We start from the raw sequence: 24,348 nt of genomic DNA, 5'->3' as shown, positions 1-24,348 counted from the left end.
GGCCATGTGACCTACCTGTAGGCACACCCACTCCAGCAGCCTGTGCCAGCAAACCTGGCTGCCAGACTTTTTGCTTTTTATTTTTTTGTCTGTGATTTCTTCTTTCACTGGCCCTGTTGCTCATGGCTTGTTTACAGAATACTGTATCTTCCAGGGCACTCTGTTTAAGTCTACTCTGTCCCTTTAAATCTCCTATCTGTCTGCTACAATGTATGGATCAGAGATTGCATTCTGGTCCCTACTTTTACTGTTATCCAGTCCTGCTTGTCTTTGTACCTGTAATTTAACTTTATACTTACCTAACTCTATATGCAACTTAAATTAAACTGTGCTAAGTCTCATACTTTTAAATTGCTATGTATCTTTAAATGATGATGAAAGTTTAAAACCATAAAGGTCTATCTCAAATTACCAAAATATTTATACCACTCAGTTCATCCTGTAAGCCATTTACAAAGGTACAGCTTTTATTACAAAAGGGGATTTTTCTCTAACTAAAGGAAAATTTTTGACTGCTGAGATACTAAGCAGACAACCCTCAAATGCTCAGAGATCTAGAGAACATGGCATTTTAAATGTTTTGTTAAAAAAGCTTTCTATAACAGAGAGATAGGCCAGCTGCTGGCCCCACCCCATTTCCTCCAAGAAGACTGATGGGCACTGAAGAAACTTCATCTCAAGTCAGTGACAACACTAGTCACTGAGCAACCCCGCCCTTCACCTCAGCTGCTACAAAGTACTCCAGACCGTGGACAAGAGGACAGTGGAATCGACTTTCCCCTTGTTGTGTGGGCCAATGGTAGGCGAGCCTTCCTGTAGTCTGTAATCCACAGGTCACATGTTATCAGAAAGAAGGCAGGTGTCCTGCAGCCCGCTACTATGGATGGGAGGACCTTGGGGCTGGCTGTCCATGCAGCCTGCTGGCAAGTCTCTGTTATTCTTTAATCATTAATTCAGGTAAAAATCTTATCCTTCTTAAGAACTCTGATGCTTTTGATGACTGGTAGTCTTGCCAGCTTAAAGCAAAACAGATTTCAGGAACAGGTATTTTAGGGTTTATGTGAAGATAGGAAAGTGTAAGGTGTATGAAGGTCTGGAAATGTAGTTACAAAGGTCTGAGGATGGAAAGGTCTAACACGGTGGATAAATGCAAGTTATGAAGATCTGAGAATGTAAGGTATAAGTTATGAAGGTCTGAGGATAAAAAGGCTTAAGTGATGAGAAAGTGAGTTGAGACATTAAAAAGAATGAAATATGTTCCGGATTTCTCTATTTCTCATGCTACTGTTCATAGTCAGTAAAGTTCTACAATACCACTGTACGATCATAACTACAAGGTCAAGATTAAGATGCTTTTCATTATCCTAAAAAAATCTGTCAATTTTAAAATGTTAATGCTTTCAGCCAAGTTGCTTCTAACATGAATATGCTGCTAATGTGTCTAATACTTATGTTTCCACAAACTCTAAGGATTCTTATGAGTTCCAAGGAGCTAAATTGGATCCAAACAAATAGGTCAGATTCACTCCAGTTATTCAGTCTTTCCCTGATCCCAGGACTCCCTTCCCTCACGTTGGGACTCCTCAGGTACCCCTCCCTCATCTTACAATCTTCCCCTCAAGTGACAGGACCTAAGAAAAATTTTCTCTCTTCTAAACTTAACCTTGTCCTCTGCTCTGCCAACATCTTGCCAGGTCTAAGAGGCTCCAGGGAGTTCCCTATAGCCTGGACTTCGATGAAACAACCAGCTACCCCAGGATGTGGCAGCACCCCAACCTTCTCAGGTCCCCCAAAGATGGTCAGCACCACATCAGCAGGAAGCAGTCTTGGGAATTCGACGCCCTTATTATTAATCTGCCATGTCTAACACCCCATCTTTTTTTTTTAATAATAAGTAAAGGTGGGATTGAAAGGTTCAGGCATCTCTGTTACCTGTCGGAATCCACTCAGGCACTACCCAGGTCAGCCCAGGGTTCCATAAGAACTAAGTCTGCACACAGGTGCAAAGGACCCCTTTAAAAGACAGAGCCCTGCCCATTAATACACTCTCTACTCTCTACTCTCTCCTCTTCTCCCACCTATGCTGTTTCTCTATGGTGACTGGCCATTCCAGTCAGCCATTAACCCTGTTTCTTCTTTCTTAGTCTCTCTACTCTGCCGGGCCTATAATAAACTGGTTAATATGTCTAATAGTCTCCTGTCTCATCTTGTACCTCCTCTTCTTTTATTTGTAATTTAAGCAAAAGAATAACAAGACCCTGTTTAAAAACAGACAAACAAAAACCCTCAACAACAACAAATAAACAAACAAAAAGCTGTTGTGGGGCAGCCACCAGGGAAGACTGCTCAGACATGGGTATAGGTCAATAGAAAGTCTTTATTAGCAGGGCAGTGACTCCATTGGGTGTTTGGGATCCCAGTGTAGCACTGAGCCTTTCTCAGCGTGAGCTTTCAAGCACAAAAACATGTTGTTGTGCCCAAATTCTGAACCCCCAAATCACCAAGAGACCCTATCCAATGCAAAAGCAAAGAGTCTTTAATTAATGAGTTAACTGTATTAACCTCTGTCCATTCGACGTGACTGGTGGAGGGAGAAGAACTCAGAGGGACTGTGGGGCAGAGAATTTATTGGGGTAGAGCAAGAGGAGTGTCTGGGGTCCACAATAGTCTCAGGATTGGTACACTTCCAGTCTTGGGCAACCTGTCCTGTGTTGATTGGTCAACTGGTTGCTATGGCCTATAGGCCCTCCCAGGACAGTTGCTCTGCTCTCCACTGTTTCCTTAAAGCACATCCAGAGCCCGTCAACTAACTTCTGATTGGTTCCTTGCCACATGGAGGGTATCTGGCTTCCTACTGACTGGAAGGTTGGGCAAGGTCAGGAACTTAGCACATGTTTCTGAGTTAGAGACCTACATCTTGCTGGGTCTTTTCTGCAGCCTGTTATGGCTGCCAAAGCAGGAGGCTGGGTGAGGGTCTGGGGTCCCTTCATTACCCCCTTCTTGAAGTACCAATTGTTATTGTTTTGTTTAAAAAGAAGAAAAGAGAAATACTGATACATGAGACATAAGACTATAAGTTTATTATAAGGCCCGGCAGAATGGGGAGACTAAGAAGAGGAACAGGGGTAAATGGCTGACCACCATGGCCAGTCGCCATAGAGAGACAGAGCGGGGAAACAGAGAGACGGGAGAGCGGGACAGAGGACCAGAGAAACAGAGAGCATAAAGGGGCAGGGACTTATCTTTTAAAGGGGTCCTCTGCACCTGCGTGCAGACTTAGTTCCCATGGAACCTTGGGCTGACCAGGGCACTGCCTGTTCCACCAGGTGACAGGGGCAGGCCAGCATAATGCCTGAACCCTTCATTCCCACCTCTACTTATTATTAAAAAAAGGTGGGGTGTTTAGACATGGCAGGTTAAGGAATAAAGGCATCGAATTCTTAAGACTGCTTTCTGCTGACGTGGGGGGCGTTGACTATCTTTGGGGGACCCGAGAAGGTTGGGGTGCTGCCACGTCCTGGGGAAGCTGGTTGTTTCATTGTAGTCCAGGCTGTATGGAACTCCCTGGCACCTCTTAGACCTGGCAAGATGTTGACAGAGCAGAAGACAAGGTTAAGTTTAGAAAAAAAATTTTTTCTTAGGTCCTGTCACTTGAGGGGAAGATTGTAAGATGAGGGAGGGGTTCCCAAGGAGTCCCAAGATGAGTGAAGGGAATTTGGGACCGGGGAAAGGTTGAATATTACCTGGAGTGAATCTGACCTGTTTGGATCTGATTTGGCTCCCTGAAACTTACAAGAATCCTTAGAGTTTGTGGAAACATAAGTATTAGACACATTAGCAGCATATTCATGTTAGAAGCAACTTGGCTAAAAGCATTACCATTTTAAAACAGACAGATTTTTTTTTTAGGACAATGAAAAGCATCTTAATCTTGACCTTGTAGTTATGATCATATAGTGGTATTGGTGAACTTTATTATGAACAGTAGCATGAGAAATAGAGAAGTCAGGAACATATTTTATCCTTTTTTAATGTCTCAACTCATTTTATCATCATTTAAGCCTTTTTATCCTCTGGCCTTCATAACTACATTTTCAGACTTTTATACATCTTAGACTTTCCTATCTTCATATAGATAAACCCTAAAATACCTGTTACTGGAATCTGTTTTGCTTTAAGCTGGCAAGACTACCAGTCGTCAAAAGCATCAGAGTTCTTGAGAAGGATAAGATTTTACCTGAATCAATGATTAAAGAATAACAGAGACTTGCCAGCAGGCTGCATGGACAGCCACCCACAAGGTCCTCCATCCATAGTAGTAGCGGGTTGCAGGACACCTGCCTTCTTTCTGATAGCATGTGACCTGTGGATTACAGACTTTGGGAAGACTCGCCTACCGTTGGCCCAAGCAACACCGGGAAAGTCGATTCTGTTGTCCTCTTGTCCAAGGTCTGGAATACTTTGTAGTAGTTGAGGTGAAGGGCAGGGTTGCTCAGTGACCAGCGTTGTCACTGACTCGAGATGAAGTTTCTTCAGTGCACATCAGTCTTCTCGGAGGAAATGGGGTGGGGCCAGCAGCTGGCCTATCTCTCTGTTATAAAAAGCTTTTTAACAAAACATTTTAAATGCCATATTCTCTAGATCTCTGAGCATTTGAGGGCTGTCGTCTGTTTAGTATCTTAGCAGTTAAAAGTTTGCCTTTAGTTAGAGAAAAATCCCTTTTTGTAATAAAAGCTGTACCTTTGTAAACAGCTTATAGGATAGACTGAGTGGTATAAATATTTTGTTAATTTGAAATAGACCTTTATGATTTTAAACTTTCATAATCATTTAAAGATACAAGAGTTAAATTTAAGTTGTATAGACTTGGCTTTTATTTTAAGTATCGTTAAATTAGACCTTTATGATCTTAAATGTTTACCATCATTTAAAGATATATAGCATATATCTTTAGAAATATGAGACTTAGTATAGTTTAATTTAAATTGTATATAGAGCTAGATAAGTATAAAATTAAATTACAGGTACAAAGACAAGCAGGACTGGATAACAGCAAAGGGGGAACCAGAATGTAATCTCTGATCCATACATTGTAGCAAATGGACAGGAGATTTAAAGGGAGAGAGTAGATTGAAACAGAGGGCCCTGGATAGGCATAGTATTTAGTAAACAAGCCATGAACAACAGAGCCAGTGAAAGAAGAAATCATAGACAAAAAATGAAATAAAAAGCAAAAAGACCTGGCAGAAATAGACAGGTTTGCTGGCATAGGCCACTGGAGCTGGGTGTGCCTACAGGTAGGCCACATGACCAAAACGGCGGGGACCACAAACCGCTTTTGTCTGTTTATCTGCTTGTTGGATGAAACCAGAAAGGTTCCTCTATGCATTTCCCATGGGTGAGGCAAGTAGAAAACCGGTAAAAAGCTCCTCTCTGGATGCACGTCTGCCCGTGGGAGTTGCCAGGGGCCTGGCCCCGAAGGGGACACAGCTGTCCTGAAACTGAAAAAGGACCCAGTGGTCCAAACTGAAAAAGCAAAAAAGCACCGCTCCTGGAGCGGGATCCCATGCCTGACCTTCAGGAAATGCACCCAACAAATGAAAGAATAAATAAAAAGCAAGATGTCAGGTGGCAGTGCTTGCCAGTGTAAGTCATTGAATTTGTGGGCAGGCCTAAGCTAGGTCACCTGGTTATGACCAAGATGGCGGCCCCCGGGTTAGCCCACGTGGTTGAGGTGGCGACCCCCGTAAGCACATTCTCAATTGCCAGAAAAGTTTCAAACCAGCAAACAAACAAAAAACTCTTAGAGCGTCTCAAGCAGACATTGCCAACCAAGAAGAAACAGTCAGAAATAGAACAATCAGAACAATGAGGGACATTCCCAGGTGAAAGAAAGTTCCCACTGGGAGGCAAAACTCTGCTAATTTACCTACTCGCTGCCAGTAACCGAAAGATTCCGTAAAAATGTATTTTGGCAAGGCCAAAAAATGGCACAGATTGCCCTGTCTGAGAGCACCCGGCCCGAAACCGAAAAATGGACCCAGAGTGAACAGTGCTGGGTCTGCCCCATAGGAACGGTTTTGGGTATCTTACCGGATTGTAGCGAATAGGCAGATCAGTGAGTTCCAGAAATACTTAGTTGGAAAATCGGCAAGTTGAATTCCGGCATCTTAGGCTGCTGCAGGCAGGAGGAAGTGCCAGGAAAAGCGGAGATGGAAGTGGGCTATGAGTTCAGATTTTAGGATCTCCGAGATTTCCCATGCTCCTGGCAGGAAAAGTTACAAAGAAAGAAAAACTATCCTACCAGTTAGCTTTGGGAGAGGGTCTACGGAGAGAGCCTAAACCAAGTCGGGCGCCAAAATGTTATTGTTTTGTTTAAAAAGAAGAAAAGAGAAATACTGATACATGAGACATAAGACTATAAGTTTATTATAAGGCCCGGCAGAATGGGGAGACTAAGAAGAGGAACAGGGGTAAATGGCTGACCACCATGGCCAGTCGCCATAGAGAGACAGAGCCGGGAAACAGAGAGACGGGAGAGCGGGACAGAGGACCAGAGAAACAGAGAGCATAAAGGAGCAGGGACTTATCTTTTAAAAGGGTCCTCTGCACCTGCGTGCAGACTTAGTTCCCATGGAACCTTGGGCTGACCAGGGCACTGCCTGTTCCACCAGGTGACAGGGGCAGGCCAGCATAATGCCTGAACCTTTCACCAATGACAGGACCCAATCATAGGTCCTGCCTGGTAGGGGCTCAAAGGGTAGGCCCTAAGAGCCATTAGCTGACAGATTTTTCTAGGGGAATGACATTTGTATCTATTGCCATTTTGTCCCCTATGTAAGGGAGTTTCCTTTTGAACTAGGATCTCAGTCAGGGAAAAGGGACAATGTATTCTTTTTCTATGACTGCTTCAGGCCAACTTTGGGACGTTGTTGTCAGGGGTCCAAGAAGGCTGAAATGCTAATCAAAAGCAAAAAGGGAATTCAGGCAATGGGGTATCCATCAGAAGCATTTGGTTTGCAGACTCTGTTGAAGAGACAGGGAGTGTTCACGTCGGCTGGACTGGGCCACATCAGCAGCAAGTCCAGGGCTTGCAGTCTTTAGGAGCAGGCTATAGTCAGCAACTGATGTTTGAATGTGTTTGTCAGAAGTGGAAACCTGTTGAGACATATTTAAACTAGGAACAGAAGTTAAAATTTATGTATGTAATTGAAACTTTTAGGCCCATATAGTTTAGTAATTGGGGAGGGCAAGAGTCCCAAGACCAGGAGAGAGAAAATCCCATCCTCAGGAACAGACAGGTGGGAAAATATAGGCTCCCTTCAATGTTCTGGGTTGACATACTTCAGTTAACAAGAACAATTAGCCCGAAGCAGAATTACAGAAGCCAAAAAGCAAGGTTAGTGAAAAGAAAGAAAGGAAGGAAGAAAGGAAAGAAGGACATGACTACTCCTAGGTATGGTGGAAGAGAAAATTTGCCGTAGATAAATGGGAGAGCATAGCCAGAGGCAGAGATATCCAGAAGTGTCTAGAGTAAACATGATCCTGGAGTGGAGTTTGGGGTAGGAGGCAGGGTATGCTAGCCATGGCCTCCAACAGGTAGGGACTGAGGTTTGCTGGGAGAACCTGGCAGCCAGGTTCTATTTTGATATATTAATAAGCTCCTAAGTTAGGCACCCGTCTGGGTTTGAGACCTAATAGACTTTGATGGATTAGGCCTTCCTTTGGTTTTGTTTTGGCAGGTGGTGCTATCTACATGCTGTTTTATAGCCTGAATGGTATTTCCATCATGGAGTCAGTTGTGTTAAGGCCTGGGGGCTACTAAAGTCTGGGTCCCTGTTACAAAAACAAAATCTCTCTATAAAGGCTGGTTGTTGTGGTGCACATTTTTAGTCCTGGTGGCTCTCTGATCACTGTGAGTTTGAGGTCAGCCTGGTCTAGCTAGCAACTCGGGCGGTATAGGTGGCACTCTGCTCCTGGCCCCTCCCAAATGTCATGTAATTTAACCTCAACTTTCTTTCATACTGGCAAGTCCTGAAATTCTTTTCTGCTTTAAAACTACGATACTGGGTTGGCCTGAGCTGAAGTCCCTACAAGGTTAGGAGGACCTCAAGCTGCCATGAGTCCTGCCTTCTGTCTCCCTAACAGATGACAGGGCTGTTGGTCCATTTTATTCTCGAGAATGAGCCAATTCTTAGACACCTTGGAATGTGTTCTGATCTGTTGCTACTGTTCTCCATAAAAGCTCTCTTCTTGGTGCTGTTAGAGATGGCTCTGCAGTTACGAGCAGCTGCTGTTTCAGAGGACCTGAGTTCAGTTCCAAGCACCTACATGGTGGTGACTCACAACCATTTGTAACTCCAGTTCCAGAGGATCTGACACCCTCTTCTGGTCTGTATGGGAACTGCATTCAAGTGGTGCACCGTTTTACACATAGGCTAAAACACCCATGCACATCCACATAGACAAATAAATATGAGCTCTCTCCCTGAGGAAGTCAGAAAAACATCACACATTTCCATCTTTTCGGGGGGAGGGGCGGTGTTGGGTTGTAAGTTGTCCTCTCTGGAGACCCTCGGTTCATTGGACCACCATACTCAGTAACTAGGTCTGAGTGGTTGGTCTGATTCTGAGCTGTTTCTAGCCAGCCTCTGTCCTAAGGACCTCCCTGATGCTTGAAATAGGCAAGCTCTCTGGGACAGCTGCAAGTCTTTACAGCTACTCTGGAGAAATAGTCCCTATCCTTTCCAGGTGGCTTTCTTTTCTAAAAGAAACAGATTAGGGGATTCCAAGGTGGCCTCGGTCTCACTGAGTAGGAAAACCGCCCACGAGAAACGAGTTTTGTTTCTCATTTAATATTTCTACTGAAGGAACCAGCTTCCCTTTCGGCAGCCATAACAGCCGAACATGTGCTTCTATGACCTTGACCTAGTCACTAGAAAGTCAGATGCCTGCCTTGTGACAAGGAACCAATCAGAAGTTAGCTGGTGGCGCTATGCTTTACGACCCTGGGTGTGCTTTACCGACAAGCGTACAACAATGACCCACAGAGCATAGCAACCACCCTGGGAGGGCCTATGAGCCATAACAACCAGTTGACCAATCAACACAGGGCAAGCCCTCCAAGCCTGGAGGCACACCAATCGTGATCCTTTGCGTACCCCCTAGACACGCCCCTTACGCTGCCCTATAAAGATCTGTACACAGCGGCTTCAGTCTTTTCTAGCCATCTGCCATGGCAGGTGGGTGAAAGACCCGAGCTAACATGGGGTTAGCTCATTAAATTACAATAAAGCCTCGTGCAGTTTGCAGCAAGCTCTCGAATCCGCCTGGTGATTGAGGTGACCTCGAACGTGGCCTGGGACCCCGAATACTTGAGTTTTCGGGGGTCTAACACTACTAACTGTGGCAATGGTGTTCTGGTGAGGTGCAGAAAAGGCAGCTTCCTGTAGAGAGAGTGGACGAGCCTGCTTCAGCGGGCCCACTTTCCCCACTCACCCTTCCACTGCCTCTAGGTTTCGGTCTTCCTTTGCCCAGGGTTTCTGGTTGTGTTGGACCAATCGCAGGCATTTCCAGGAGAGTGCACTGAGATAGGGAAGGAGGAGAGAGGCCAGTGTACTCCTCTCTCTTATCTGCTTGGCCAGGGTGGCTCCAACAGCACTGACTGACTGAATATAAGGCCTGCTTCCTGGCTGCTCTTCAGAACTCCAGCTCCCTTTGCTCCCTCCCGCTAAATTTGGACGTGGTGTGAGTTTCCCACTTGATAATCCTTATTTTGACTCCCTAAATTCTGCCTACACCTCTGCAAAATGTTTCTTCACTTCCTTAACACTTTTGTGTCTTAGGAACGACCTTGACCATGCAGCCAGGCAGAATTCTACTGCCTCTAACTGGTTAAAAGCAGCCACCCACCTAGAAGAAATCGAGGACATCAGTCGTAACTTAGTAACCCTATTGCTACCCAGATTTCTCCTAGGCCGCCTAGTAGGACCTGTCCCTGGCCGCAAGTCTCCAGCCTGAGCTGCCTTTCTTCGCCTCTGTCTCATCACCTGCTGAGCTGTGGCACCTGCGGTATCCGGATCACCTGCTGGCCCGCTTTTTTTTTTTTTTTTTTTTTATGTGCTTAACTGAATGAAGGAAGTTCATGCACATGACTTTTTTTTTTTTTTTTTTCTTTCTCTTTTCAGGTGGGTACATTGTGTCCTGCTGCGGTGAGAAACTTGTGAAGGAGGAAAAAGCACCTCCTCACCTCACATAGCTATTGTTCCAATCTGAGAGCTGCCCCTCCTCTCCCACAAAAGGCATGGAACATTTATGTGGGACTATACCAAAACACTATCAGTTAGCCATGAAAAGTTATATACCTGTGGCTCTCCCGAAGGTTGCAGAGGAATTTCGTGTAGTATGTTTTGATTTAAGTCACGAGGTGTCATTTCTTCGGAAAGATGTCTATGTAGGGTAGATTTGCGAGTATTATTGGTGAGAACTAAAAGGCACCTTAAGGGGAAACTGTTATGGAAACCACCCCGCCGCTGTGCATTTCTCCGTGCCCCGAGAGTCTACGGCATAAGGCTGCGAAGTGGGGGCCTGTGTTGGGGGGCAGCTTAGGAAGGTAGAAAACTCTAAAGACCGTCGTGCAGAAGGCAGTTGGGATGGTCCTCTGCAAGGGTGTCCTCCCGGCCACGCGGAGGGCGGTGGCGTGCGCGCCTCTGGACACCCGCGCTTTGTAGGGGGATGAACGTGTGTGGCCCTGGCTGGCGCCCCGCCAAGCAAGCGGTGGCTGCGGCCGGCGAGCGCGCGCCCGGCGGTGCGTGTGTGTGACAAGCGTCAGGTGACTCGGGTCACGCAGTCGCTCCCTTGCGCTCCCGGGGAGAACTGCCGTGCTCCGGCTGGCTCCTCCGGCAGCGGCGGCGGGGAGGGGGCTGGGCGCCTCTACCGCCCCAGCGCACGAGGCTCGCCCGGGGAGGTGCGGGGCGGGGGGTTCGGCCCACGCGGGACTCTGGAGCCGAGCGTGGGCGTGATGAGCCAGGTGCTGGGCAAGCCGCAGCCGCAGGGTGAGGATGGCGGCGACGACGAGGAGGAGGATGAGCTGGTGGGGCTGGCGGGCTACGAGGACGGGCCCGGGTCCTCGGACGCCGAGCTGGACAGCGGGCCGGAGGAGGGAGGTGAGCCGGCCGGCGGTGCGCTTCCCTGGGGCGCTTGTGCTGGGCGATGTGGGGCGCGCGGGTCCTGGGAGCCGTGGTGGGGGAGGGGCGAGGCCGGGCTGCAGACGGTGGCGGGGATCGGGGTCGGATGTCAAGCTAAAAGAGGCAGCTGGCGGCAGCATGCCTGCTGGGTCGCCCACAGCTGCGCGTGTCATTCTTCCCTGCCGTAGAAGGGTCTGCTGCGTGGGACCAGAGCACTGGGGCGGGGCCCCGCCCTGCAGGTGGTATCCACGTCGCCAGGAGACCTCCAGGTCCCCGGTCTTAAGACTCTCATAAGAAGGCATCTCATGTCATCCCCGGGAGTGGGCGCCGAGCGAGCCATCTTTGGCCACTGAAGCCAACTGTTTCTTGTAGAAGGAGCCCGAGTTAGCTCTTCCGATGGAGGCTTCTTGCATTTCATTCCTGAGACACAAAGAAGTTGAGTTTAGGATTCCCGATTGTTTTTCTTACCCCCCCCCCCAGGCGGAAGGTCACTTGAAAAGGTCAGTTGAATGGAGCTGTTAACATTCTCCTTGCAGGTTGTAAACATCTCCGAGAAAGGACTAATCTCCTTAATGTCCCACACTGAAGAAACCGAGGAATAAAATTACTCGTGACGGGTGTTTTAAGAACTTTTATTAAGAATCCACTGAACTTTAAATTCTCTCTACAACGCCTTTCTCGGAAGACAGTTTTGATTCAGCATCTGGCAGGGACTACTTCAGTGAACCAGAAAGGGAATAAAGTTAACTAAGCATTGAGCCCAGCAGATGAACAACTTTCCAAGTCAGCCCCTTTCCTGGCTGCTTTTCTCTAGAGGACTGGTACTAGTTCTCCATTGTTTAAATTGGTGTGTGCACCTATGCGGGTCCCTCTTTTGCAGGTCCTTTAATCGGTCCCACAGTGGGTCACTCAGCCACATTTCTTTTTTTTTTTTTAATTGTTCAGTCACATAATTATTACTTAAATAGCATCTGTTAGAATCTAGCAGTTAGATTCTCCCAGAAAAAGGCTGAATGGGGATGTATTTGCAAGGTATTTGAAAAGGTTGGTGCACAACAGGGAACTTGTGTCGTAGTTTAAAGAGAGAAAAGACCCTTTTCCAGAGGAAAAGCCGGTAATTTGATACTGTCCTGGGGGCTAGTTTGCTGGGAGGGCACAGAACCTGTGTTTTGTTTTGGTTTGTTAACCTGAAGTCCTTATTGGGGTGCTTGGGGGCACTTTTGAAATTTGATTTGGCAAAATTTGAAGTGAAAGTAAAGCCCTGCCTTAGGGGAAGAATTCCTGAAACAAAAGGCTTTTCCAGAGCCAGGACCCAGTGCTGTTAATCTAAAGGCAACCCCGCCTGCCGCTTTGTTTTGATGACTTCAGTAATAAGCCCCCTGCTGGGAGTTCCCGGATCAGGCGGAATCCTGGAATCTTGCTATAAAAGGATACAGTACATTCACGTGGTGAGAAGCACGCAGGTTCGTTTCTGCTCTGGCAACACCGCAGAAGCCTGGCTTTGCTCTGCTTTCTGTTGTGCACAGGTGGTCTGCTACTTTCTCCCATCCTTATCTTTTGGCCACTGTTCTTTCCTAGTTTCAGACTGGTGGTTTAGGCCTTGAAGCACAATCTCTATTAGAAAATCTGCCTTCCTTGGCCAGCGCTTCATGCAAGGGTCTACCACTGATTCCATCTCAAGGAGCAGGGACTGGGGGAGGGGAAGCCAAGAGTTTAGACGGGTGTGTGTGTGTGTGTGTGTGTGTGTGCTTTAACTGTTGAGCCATCCATTTCTGTAGCACACACTCACATTTAGTTTTTTTTGGTAAGTTCTGCGTTTATTGTCAAATTTAAGAGAGTGAAAAACACAGATTTCTTTAATCTGATAAAGGATGGATATGACATAAACAATACTCTAGTGAAGTTTTCTCCCTCCCTTCTTACCAGTGGGTGAAGTTTAATGCCTGCATTTCATGGAGATCTAGGAGTTTTCCCCATTAGGGGAATCCTGGGAGCCTGGAAGTCGGATTGGCTTGCATTGCTAGTTGACTCAGTTTGTCAGGAGATGTGCAGGAGAATATAGACTAAAGGGAAAGCTCCCACTGCCCCTAGTCTATGTACTGTATGGTGCCACTGATCTAATTTTAACCTGAATACCTCGTGAGTTTTACCATGTGTGGTAAGCTTGAAAATGTAGTGCAGCTAAGCTAATATACGTGTATCTCCTTTGGCTTCCACTCCAAATTTTATTCATGAGCATCAGGGGTGTTTTCAAGCAGCTTAGTTCTGTTGAGGACCCACTGAGGCACTACTTAACCGTTGTTGTTAATCATCTTCAAATGCGGCCCCAAATCAAACTCCAGAGACAGCAGATTCCCAGCATCCACTTAAGGGAGGGAGGGAGGGTGTGTGTGTGTGTAATCTTTGTGCCTGTAATCTCAGCCATGGGGAGGAAGACAAGAGACCCTTGCAGTTTTCAAACAAACTAGGCAAGTAGGCAAATTACAGGTTCAGGCGGGGATCCTTCCACAAAATAAGGTGGATAGAATGAGGAAGGCACATGAAGTCCACCTGGCATCCACATACATGAGTAAAGCACCAACACACACACACCAAACATCCACCACCCCCTCAAACCAATTACCATAGAACTAGAGGTGTCCTGGCCCCTGGTTTTAATCCTCGGCACCCCATATAAACCCGTAATTGTGCCATAAATAATGATTAATTTTTGACATTTAGACTTTAAATTTGCTAAATTGCTATGCCTTAAAAACTGACAAGGAACTCGAGACTAAAAGATCTCCCCATTGTCTGCTCTCCCATCAGGTAATCAGAAAGTCAAAGGTTTTCCCTAAAGTCCCCAATTTTAGGAAAACTTGGTGAAGATAGCTGCTCACCCCAGTCGGCCTGAATTAGGTCTGTGTTTCACAGTGGCCTGTGCCCCTTTTGGTTGAGGGTTTTGATTGTTACTGGAGTCACCATAGGGTGAGCTGGTGATAACTCCCTGAAGGATATACAAGTGCGGAATACAGTAAGTCCCACCCACTAGCCGTTAATAAACTGGGTGTGGTGATATAAGCCTGTAGTCTCAGCACTCCAGAGCCTGGGGCACAGGATCACCAGTCCAAGGCCGCAACTACACGTGACGCTGTCCTTTATTAGCCACCCCTCCCATTTTATTAAGAGAACAGACATAGGGTAGTGTAATGGAAACACAAGGAAGCATAAGCCAGTTCTAGATAAGTGATGGATGGGCTCTGTGTTTGTTTGCAACAGTGCCTTTCAAAGACTTCTGTCCCAAGTGTCATTTTATTTTAGATCATCCTCCCTGACCCCATGGCAGTGCAGAGCAGCTTTGCTTCCCAAGTCACCTCTTTCTGTTAGAACCCCGGAGAACTCAGGTATCTGCGGTCCCAGGCCACGACCTTGGTCACCCCAATTACCAGGTGGATTCGAGAACTTGCTGCAAACTGCATGAGGCTTTATTGTTATTTTAGCGAGCTAACCCCATGTTAGCTTGGGTCTTTCACCCACCCACCATGGCGGATGACTCACAAAAGACAGCTCGAACCCGCGCGTACAGATCTTTATAGGGCAGTGTAAGGGGCGTGTCTAGGGGTATGCACAGGCTCAGGATTGGTGTGCCTCCAGGCTTGGAGGGCTTGCTCTGTGTTGATTGGTCAACTGGCTGTTATGGCCCATAGGCCCTCCCAGGGTGGTTGCTATGCTCTGTGCGTCATTGTTGTGCACTTGTCTGTAAAGCATACCCAGGGTTGTAAAGCATAGCGCCACCAGCTAACTTCTGATTGGTTCCTTGTCATGAGGCAGGCAGCTAACCTCTAGTGACTAAGACAAGGTCATAGAGCACGTGTTACTGTCATGGCTGCCGAAATGGGGAGCTGGTCCCTTCATTTCTTGTTTCTACCTCCTTTATTCTTTTAGCATCTTTTGTCCTTTTCATAAGAAAAATGTGTACTAGAGCTCACATATCAATCCTGGATACCCACAAGCATCAGTCCCTGCCTTCTTCCTTACTTGAGGCAGCATGACTTGTTTAGTGCTGGACCGTGGAGCCACCAGGGATCCCAGTGTCTCAGACTCCAATCTCTCAGTAGGCCACCGGAATACAAATGCATGGCATTACATCAAGATTGTAGGGATCCAAACTTGTGGCCCCAGATCCCTACCCCTTTAAAAATTAAAAAAATAAAATAAAAATTCTGTCTCCTCTGTCAAACCTCTTTGGTGACAATGGCTCTCCCTAGTTTTGCTGTGACTCAGGTAGGCTTTTCAGTCCTTGATTAATGTGTCTGAAAAGTCACATTAAAAGGTCTTCTTACAGATCTCTGAGAAGGATTGTCACTTATTTCTCAGTGTGTAAAGGAGGTTTGTGTAAAAGCAGCCTTGAGTTTCTAGAAAGCAGTTTTAAAAAGTTCTTAAGAATTGGTAAATCACATTAGAGATATAGCTGGATGGATGTGTGTGTGTGTGTGTGTGTGTGTGTGTGTGTGCATTTATTTATTTTTATATTCAGTCATGCTTTTCAGTTCCCCACTAGTATGATTTGAGATTTTTTTTTTTTTTTTTTCGAGACAGGGTTTCTCTGTGGCTTTGGAGGCTGCCCTGGAACTAACTCTTGTAGATCAGGCTGGTCTCAAACTCAGAGATCCGACTGCCTCTGCCTCCCGAGTGCTGGGATTAAAGGTGAGCTCCACCAATGCCCAGCAAGATTTTTGTTTCTAAATATATATATATATATTTTTATCTTTTGCTTTTGGGACAGGGTCTCACTATGTAGTCCTAGTTGATCTGGAACTTGCTATGTAGGGCAGCCTGGCCTCAAACTTAAGAGATTACCATCAAAGGACGGTGAGCCAGAGTTCATGCAGAGAACTTCCCTATTTCCCTAGGGAGAACCCCCTAGACCAGTGGTATTGCGGAATATTTAACTATGCAAAGATGTATTGCATTTGTTTAAATATGCAAAGATGTGTTGCATTTAACTATGTAAGATGTATTGCTATTTTATCATGCCTACCTAAGGTACCTGATTGGTCTAATAAAAAGCTGAATGGCCAATAGTTAGGAAAGAGTATGTATAGGCAGAGCTTCTAGGCAGAGAGAGTAAATAGGAGAAGGAATTTAGGCTTGGGGAAGAAGAAAGAAAAGGAAATGACAGACACCAGGGACAGGCCAGCTAGCCAGACATGGAAGAAGCATGAAAGTAGGACATACAGAATGAAAGAAAGGTAAAAAGCCTGAAACAAAACATAGGTGAATAGAAACAGATTAAATTAAGTGAAAAGAACTAGTGGGACAAGCCTAAGCTAAGGGAAAGCATTCATAATTAATAATATGCTTTTGTGTCTTTATTTGGGAGCTGGTTGGCGGCCTAAAGGAAAACCCCAACTACGCAGTGGTTCTCAACATATAGGTTGCTACCCCTCTGGGGGTTCAAGCAACCTTTTGAAGTTATCCCATATTAAATACCTGCATATCAGATATTTACATTATGACTCATATAACTAGCAAAATCACAGTTATGAAGTAGCAATGAAAATAATTGTATGGTTTGGAGATCACCAGAACATGAGGAACTGTATTACAGGGTTCCAGCATTGAGAAGATGGAGAACCATGGCTCTAGACCTAAGGATCCTAGGCAGCACTGTGAAGAAGAGCTATGTGAGGAAGTGCACCCTGACACTATAATCTCATTCAGTTCTGGCTAATTGGTTATGGTTCTGAGCATTCCCAACCCACAGGTCAGCCAGGTACAGTCTTTGGGAGCCCTGTCCTCATCGCACAACATCTTTTTGCAAGGCTGCTTAGGTTTGGGCAGGGCTCTGCTGGATAATTCTAGATTAAATAACCGGTCTGAAATGTTAAAGTGTGATAATATCCCAGCTAGGTGACTCTCCCCTAGTTGCTGTTCCTTGGCAGGGGTGGCAGGGTCCTCTAGGGTCTTCATTTGTCTAGTTCATCAGCAGGGCTGTTTGGAAAATGTGAGCAGGACCAGGTGGCAGATGGAAGGATCTGCTGTGTCCCTGACCATGGTATTTTCTCCTGGGCAGAGTGACTGATCCACTTCACTCACACATCACACAGTTCCAAGTGCCAGAGTTGGGCATAAAGTTTGTGTCCGTCCTTCCTTTCTTTCTTTCTTCTTTCTTTCTTTCCTTTTTTTTTTTTTTAAAAAAATGTTTTATTTTTATGAGTGTTTGACCTGCATGTATATATGTATGTTTTGTGTGTGCCTGGTGCCCATGGAAGTCAGAAGAAGGTGTTGGAACCCCTGGAGCTAGAGTTACAGATGTTTGTGAGCTGAGATTTGAAATTGAACCTGGTGTCTCTGCAGGAGCAGTAAGTGCTGTTAATGGCAAAGACATGAAGTTTTGTGTGTATGTGCTTGTTTATATGTGTGAGCATGCGCATATGTGTGGAGGTGAGAGGTCAACCTTGAATGTGATTCCTTAGGTGCTTTGTCTTTTGAGACAGGGGGTCTCACTTGTCCTGGAACTCACCAAATGGACTGGGATGACTGGGTTGTAGTCCTGGCTGTCCTGGAACTATCTATGTGGATCATGCTAGAGGGTATGTCCTGAAATGTGAATGAGACCATGTTGCTGTCTTGTATTATGGATCTCCTCATGGATGGTGAGTTAAATACAAAACTTCTCAGCACTGAATTTCTGAGTTAGCCTACATTTTCGAATGAAACAGTTCTCACCTCAAATGGTTTATTCTGGAGCAGCTGTGAGTGACTATGGTATGGGAACATGATAGAAAGTTCTAACATAGAAATGTTTTATAGTAACAGAACAAAGAGTTACAAATCAAGACATTAAAAAAAATGCAGTGTCGTCGGGCGTTGGTGGTGCACACCTTTGATCCCAGCACTCGGGAGGCAGAGACAGGCAGATCTCTGTGAGTTCAAGGCCAACCAGTGTCCCGCGCGCTGTATGTTCTCGCCGGCAAGAAATACACGCAGGACACTCGGATCCTTCTGCAGACAAGCTTTAATGCATCTTGAGAGTGGAGAGCATAAGCTTACCAGAGCGGAGACCCTGAACCAAGAAACCCATCCCTTAATAAAGGCTGGCAAGCAGCCGCCTGGGACGTGTTACCCTATGAATGGCTTCAGCTCCTCAGGCCAAATGAGCCACGGGATAGGCAGAGATCAAAGGAATGGAAATTACCCAGCGCCTGTGAAGTAATTTACATTTGGTGTCTTCAGGCCCCATCATTGTAATGGAGAATGCAGGAACGGCTCCCTACATATCCCCCTTTTTTTATTAATTAATGATAAGGCTTTATATTTTTACAAGCAAATAGGTCACCCATATGTTGAGGGATAGAGGCAGAGGTTGTACCTTCCCAAATCAAACATTAAGACTGTGTACAAGAGTCGCCATCAGGCTGTTAGCTTGACCCGAAGCACTCTCGACCTGTCCTCTGCCGTTTTTCTGGGAAAGGGAGGCTGGGGCAGGCAACCCTTATGCAGGACAACATACCTCCCAGAGAAGCCTGCATACTAGGCAACTCTGTGCGATGCCTTTGCTCAACACCCTCATGGGCTGCTCAAACCAGACACTCTACCCTGTGCAATGAGCCTAGGCTCCGGGTGTGCAAGAGCTGTCTGGCCGGCGGCCTATTGCTTAAGCATAGTTAGCCAAATATGAGCGCTTGGGCGATAACCATCTTGTCTCTCTAAGTTTTGAGCCTAGAGCTTACATACCAGCCAGAAGTAACACCAATCCGCAAACGGCTGCATCAAACAATCCCACCCCCACCCCTTAAGAGATACAATCTCTCCGTCAAGGACAGGAGTTAATCTGGATAACAATAGCGGCTCTCAACTCCCGGGGAGAGGGTGGAGTTCCGACTTTTGAAGGTCCGAAGGGGCTCTTCGGGTGAGTCTTTCTGGGATCCACAGAGGATTTTCTTCATCCTGTGGGAAAACACAATAGCTCCCCTGGATCTTATGAGAATAGGATCCGGGCCTCTCCAAAGATCAGTTAAGATATCTTTCCATTTTACCATTTCCTTGGCCTTTTAGGTTTTGAGGTGAGACGCTTGGCCGTGGTATGGCCCCCAGCGTCAATGTTTATGAGGCTTTAAAGCCACAGGCATTCCAGGCCTCCAAGAAGTGTTGAATAGCATGTATGGCCTTTTCCCCTATCAAAGACTGGGAAAGCCATCTGTAATTTCCTCCGCTCCTCTAATGGTAAGAAGGAGTCGGTACCAAATAATGGGGGTGCTGATGGAAGTACACCCGCTGAATTAACAGGTCTCTTAAATTTACCGGGGTGTGACCGGTTATCCCCTATTTTTTCTCCCTCCTTTTTTGTTTCTTTTTTACCTAGCTGAGCTGTTTTCTCTAAAACTTTATCTCTTGAGCTTTCAGAGTCATCAGAGCTATCAAGATTTAAGGCTTTAAACTTATTTATAGAATCATCTAACAAATTATTCACTCCCTTGTTGGTAGACATCCCAGGAGGTCCTTTTTTCTTATTTGTTGTTGTTTCTCTTAACAAATTATTCACTCCCTTGTCACTAGACATCCCGGGAGGTCCTTTTTCCTTATATTTTATTGTTGGGCGCGCCCCATCTCTCATCACATTCGGTTTCTGACATGTAATTCTGGACTTCTTTAAGATTGCTACAACAGTGAGAAAGGTCAAAATAGCTCCTAGTAAAAGCACAGAAGCCTCTATATTAACCTCCCAAAATAGCAACATTCCCAAGCCAAAGTCCAGAAAAGACATACCTCTCCGAATTTACCACCCTGCAGTTCTGAATCCGCCCCGTTAGAGGGGTCTCCGCAGTGCCAGTGATGTTAACAAAGTTTCCCGGGTTTCAGCACCAGATGTCCCGCGCGCTGTATGTTCTCGCCGGCAAGAAATACACGCAGGACACTCGGATCCTTCTGCAGACAAGCTTTAATGCATCTTGAGAGTGGAGAGCATAAGCTTACCAGAGCGGAGACCCTGAACCAAGAAACCCATCCCTTAATAAAGGCTGGCAAGCAGCCGCCTGGGACGTGTTACCCTATGAATGGCTTCAGCTCCTCAGGCCAAATGAGCCACGGGATAGGCAGAGATCAAAGGAATGGAAATTACCCAGCGCCTGTGAAGTAATTTACATTTGGTGTCTTCAGGCCCCATCATTGTAATGGAGAATGCAGGAACGGCTCCCTACAAACCAGTCTACAAAGTGAGTTCCTGGACAGCCTCCAAAGCCACAGAGAAACCCTGTCTCGAAAAACCAAAAAAGAAAAAAAATGCAGTGTCAGGGACATCCGAGAGAAGGGTTCTAGTAAGGTGAGGGAATTGCCCATGAGTCTCAGATGCTATCTGATTGATAAATTCCAAAAGGCTTTTACTATAGTCACAGAAGTGGGCAAGGTATGGCTGTTTAGGGGGCTAACGATCACCCAGGCTCTGCATCTGTAGCACTCCAGCCTCTCCACATTGCTGTATCTCTAATCAGTCTGTCTGTAGACACAGCTTCTCCCCAGGAAGTCTCATCCATGCCTTTTGGGGCTTTGTCAACTAATTTATTCAGAGGTATTTGCTGAATGGTTGCAACATGCCTCATGTATTGTTAGACCCTGAAAAACTCAGGTATCCGGGGTCCCAGGCCATGACTTCGGTCACTCCAGTCACCAGGCGGATTCGAGAGCTTGCTGCAAACTGTATGAGGCTTTATTTTTTTAGCGAGCTAACCACATGTTAGCTCGGGTCTTTCACCCACCCGCCATGGCAGATGGCTCGCAAAAGACAACTCCTAGGGGCTCCCGAGAGATCTTATAGGGCAGCATAAGGGGAGTGTCTAGGGGTATGCATAGGCTCAGGATTGGTGTGCCTCCAGGCTTGGAGGGCTTGCCCTGTGTTGATTGGCCAACTGGTTGTTATGGCCCATAGACCCTCCCAGGGTGGTTGCTATGCTCTGTGCGTCATTGCTGTGCACTTGTCCGTAAAGTACACCCAGGGTCGTAAAGCATAGCACCACCAGCTAACTTCTGATTGGTTCCTTGTCACGAGGCAGGCGTCTGACTTTCTAGTGTCTAGGACAAGGTCAGACAAGCACGTGTTCGGCCGTTATGGCTGCCAAAAGGGGAACTGGTCCCTTTATTATGTGTCCTTCTGAAAGAGAGAGACAGCATACAAGGAAACCTTCAGGACAGTACGCAAAGTCAAAGAATTGCATCATGAGGACTGTTTAAAAGACAAGTTCTGGCCTAGCAAGTGATGGGGTTATGGTTTGGGTCAGAAAAGTGATGATGTAGCAGAGCTGAGTGAGGAGAAAGAGTCTGGGGAAGCCTCCCTAGATGGAGGTAAGATGCTGTGAGACCCTTCCAGAAGGCCTGAGTGGCTGGGAGGGAAGGAGAAACAGGAGAGTAGGTGAAAGTAGTGTTTAGAGATGGAAGAGAGTGTTGGGTGCTCCCGACTGTGGTGGCCCCTCTTGCCCTTCCATCCCTGTAACTTGCTCAGGTCTCTTCCCAGAACATCCTTTGTTTCCACAGTTACTCTCTAAGGCTTTGAACTTTTAGCTTACTAAGCATTGCTCCATGCCTTTCTCAAGTCTCTGTCCCTCTCCTGATAGTGATGGGTCTCTCTTTGCATCTGCAGCCCTGCCTTATGTGGAGAGGTGTTCAGGGTATGACGTAAGAACAATGTTCCATCCCAGGTCAGCAACAGCCTCCAAGGCCCTTTGTCAGTTTTAGAGCCCTCTATGAAGCTCCCTGTCTGTCGCTCTTCCTGTAGCTAGCCTCTGCTAGCATATTGTATAGAGTACTTGCTGGCCTTCAGCATTTATCTTGCCCAGTGCCATGCTATCCCACTAGACATGATCAGCAACTGTGATGGAAAGCCCTTCTGTAGGAGGCTGAGGCACTTGTCTTCCTCCTGGGAGCTCTCTCTAGTGTTGTGGAAATAGGTGCTGTTTGGGGGAACTCAGAATTGCATTCTGTGGGAGGGACTTGAACCCTGGACAAGTATATTACATATATACATATACTTGTACTCTGCCTATCATGCCATTCCGGCTCAGGGGCTTCTTAGGCAGATTTTGGAGAGGACAGAAAGGGGTTTGGTAGAGTGCTTGCTGGGTAAGTATGGGGCTCAGGCTTCAATCCTTATCGCCACATAAACCAGTGGTGCAAGCCTGCAACCCCAGCAGTTAGGAGGTAGAGGCAGGAAGATCAGGAGTAGAACTCATGATCTACTCTACCGGGAGTTTGCTGCAGCCGTGATCAACCCAATCATGCTCAACATGGTGGCTGATGGTGAGCCCTTGGGCCTTGTCTCCTTCCAGTTGTCTGCCTTGTCCCCACAGTATTTTTATTTCCAGAATCTCCATGCCCCTTTCTTGGATTGCTCATGCTCTGAGATGAGTGCTCTTTTCTCTAGATCCCATCTTTGTAACTTGGGGGTTTGTTCTGGTTCTTTAATGAACTTGCTTCTTTGGTTTACCAAGCCTGCATTCTTTTCTGTAATTGACATTTTAATCAGGACATTTCTCACATGTTCATCGTTTGAGGGAATGTCCAGAAGGAAGACGGCAGTTTCTGCCTCAGACGGTTTTGGGCCCCATGTACTGTAGTAAGAATTACTACACCACGATTTCCCAATCTGCAGCCTCCTCTCCCACCTGTCTTTGTATTGCTTAGGGATTTCTCACGACTTTGAGTTCTGTGTATATGTTCAGCTACTGTTTATAATTGCGTACTCTTTCTTCTGTTTTGGGGGATTCAGTTGGGAAGGCTGTCGTGACCCAGCATGTCTCAGCCTTAGTCCATGAGTGGGGGTGTGTGGACCTGGAAGCTTCGAGCAACCCAACGGTGATAAAGACCAAACACAGGCATCTTGTCATCTTCAAAGAGCTCTCAGATCCATGTTGTGGGACTAGAGTCATTTCTTTATTAGCCATCTTTTCTGGTGTTTCTCAACCACCCTGTCAATACCACGAGGCAACCATTTCTCTCTTTGTCCCCTCGCTGCTCTGGCAGCGAGCCTCTTAACTCCTCACTTCCTGTTCTCCCAAGTTACTCATACCTCCAGCTCCTCCACCCAGGTGAGGGCCTATTCAGATACTTAGGCACATACAGATACAAATAAGAGGCATATCATCTTAGGCCATGGTAAACAGTAACAGCCTAGTGTTAATTAACAATACAATGGTGACCCGGAGCTTCCTGGTGCCACCACTGTTTATGACAGCCAGAGCTTGGGACCCAAAATATTCCATAACAGAGATATTCGATCCCCCACAAAAGGCACTAACATGTGACCTGGGTCCTGTTCCTTCAGTCTGTGGTCTGACTTCCTGAGGCAGACTTGTCATGGCAGTCCTGTGAGATCATGATCACTGATGAGGAAGGAACCTGATGCCTTTTAGGTGTATTTCCTCCCCAGATTTGTATCATGTATGTCAGCCTGTTGTTCACCTAGGGAAGACTGTGCAGGCTTGGTGTGGAGCAGGGGTATGGTGCGGACAAGGTGTGTAGGGGATGAACTGTTGATAAAAGTGGGATTTGGTCTACCCCCTGAACCCACATGGAAGGAGGAGAGGACTGACTCTTCTCAAATTATCCTCTGACTTTTATCTGCACACCATGCTCCCCCATAGATGAAGAAATGTAATTAAATAATTCTTAAATTGAGATATACTTCAAATACTGTACATAGTATCTATGAGTTTGAGACTATCTTGATCTACACAGTGAGTTCCAGGACAGTCAGGGCTACATAGTGAGTCGCAAAAAACAAAGTTTCAAAGTCTGTAGGTAAACATTTAAGTATTTGGTGTTTGGTGAGAAAGAGAGAGACTCACTATGTAATTCTGGCTGGCCTGGAGTGCACAGAAATCTGAGTGCCTCTGTCTCCTGAGTGCTGAGATCAAAGGTGTATGCCACTGTGTCCCAATGCATATGTTCTTTTCAAAAGCATATTCCTACTAGTGGGTCATATTGTAGCTCCACATTTAAATTCCATTTTATACAATTTCAACAGCAGTGTCCACTCTCTGCCCCTTCCCTATACTTGTTAGGGCCTCTCATGGTTTACCATGTTCCTTTTTTTTTTTTTTTTTTTTTTTTGTTTTTTTTTTTTGGTTTTTCGAGACAGGGTTTCTCTGTGTAGCTTTGGAGACTATCCTGGCACTTGCTCTGGAGACCA

General features: G+C 46.2%; 1 protein-coding gene across 1 annotated transcript in view; it reads left to right on the top strand.

Annotated features, from left to right (window-relative positions):
- The first annotated feature begins 11,020 nt into the window (after positions 1-11,020).
- Positions 11,021-24,348, top strand: part of Rragd (Ras related GTP binding D) — a 37,256-nt gene continuing 23,928 nt past the window's right edge. The window contains exon 1 of the mRNA XM_027403421.2: positions 11,021-11,165. Coding sequence (XP_027259222.1) covers positions 11,021-11,165 — 145 coding nt within the window. The remainder of the gene's footprint in view (positions 11,166-24,348) is intronic.

Source organism: Cricetulus griseus, chromosome 2 (genome assembly GCF_003668045.3).
Source record: "Cricetulus griseus strain 17A/GY chromosome 2, alternate assembly CriGri-PICRH-1.0, whole genome shotgun sequence".
In the NCBI taxonomy this organism is placed as follows: domain Eukaryota; kingdom Metazoa; phylum Chordata; class Mammalia; order Rodentia; family Cricetidae; genus Cricetulus; species Cricetulus griseus.
This window is presented reverse-complemented; position numbering and strand designations above follow the sequence as displayed.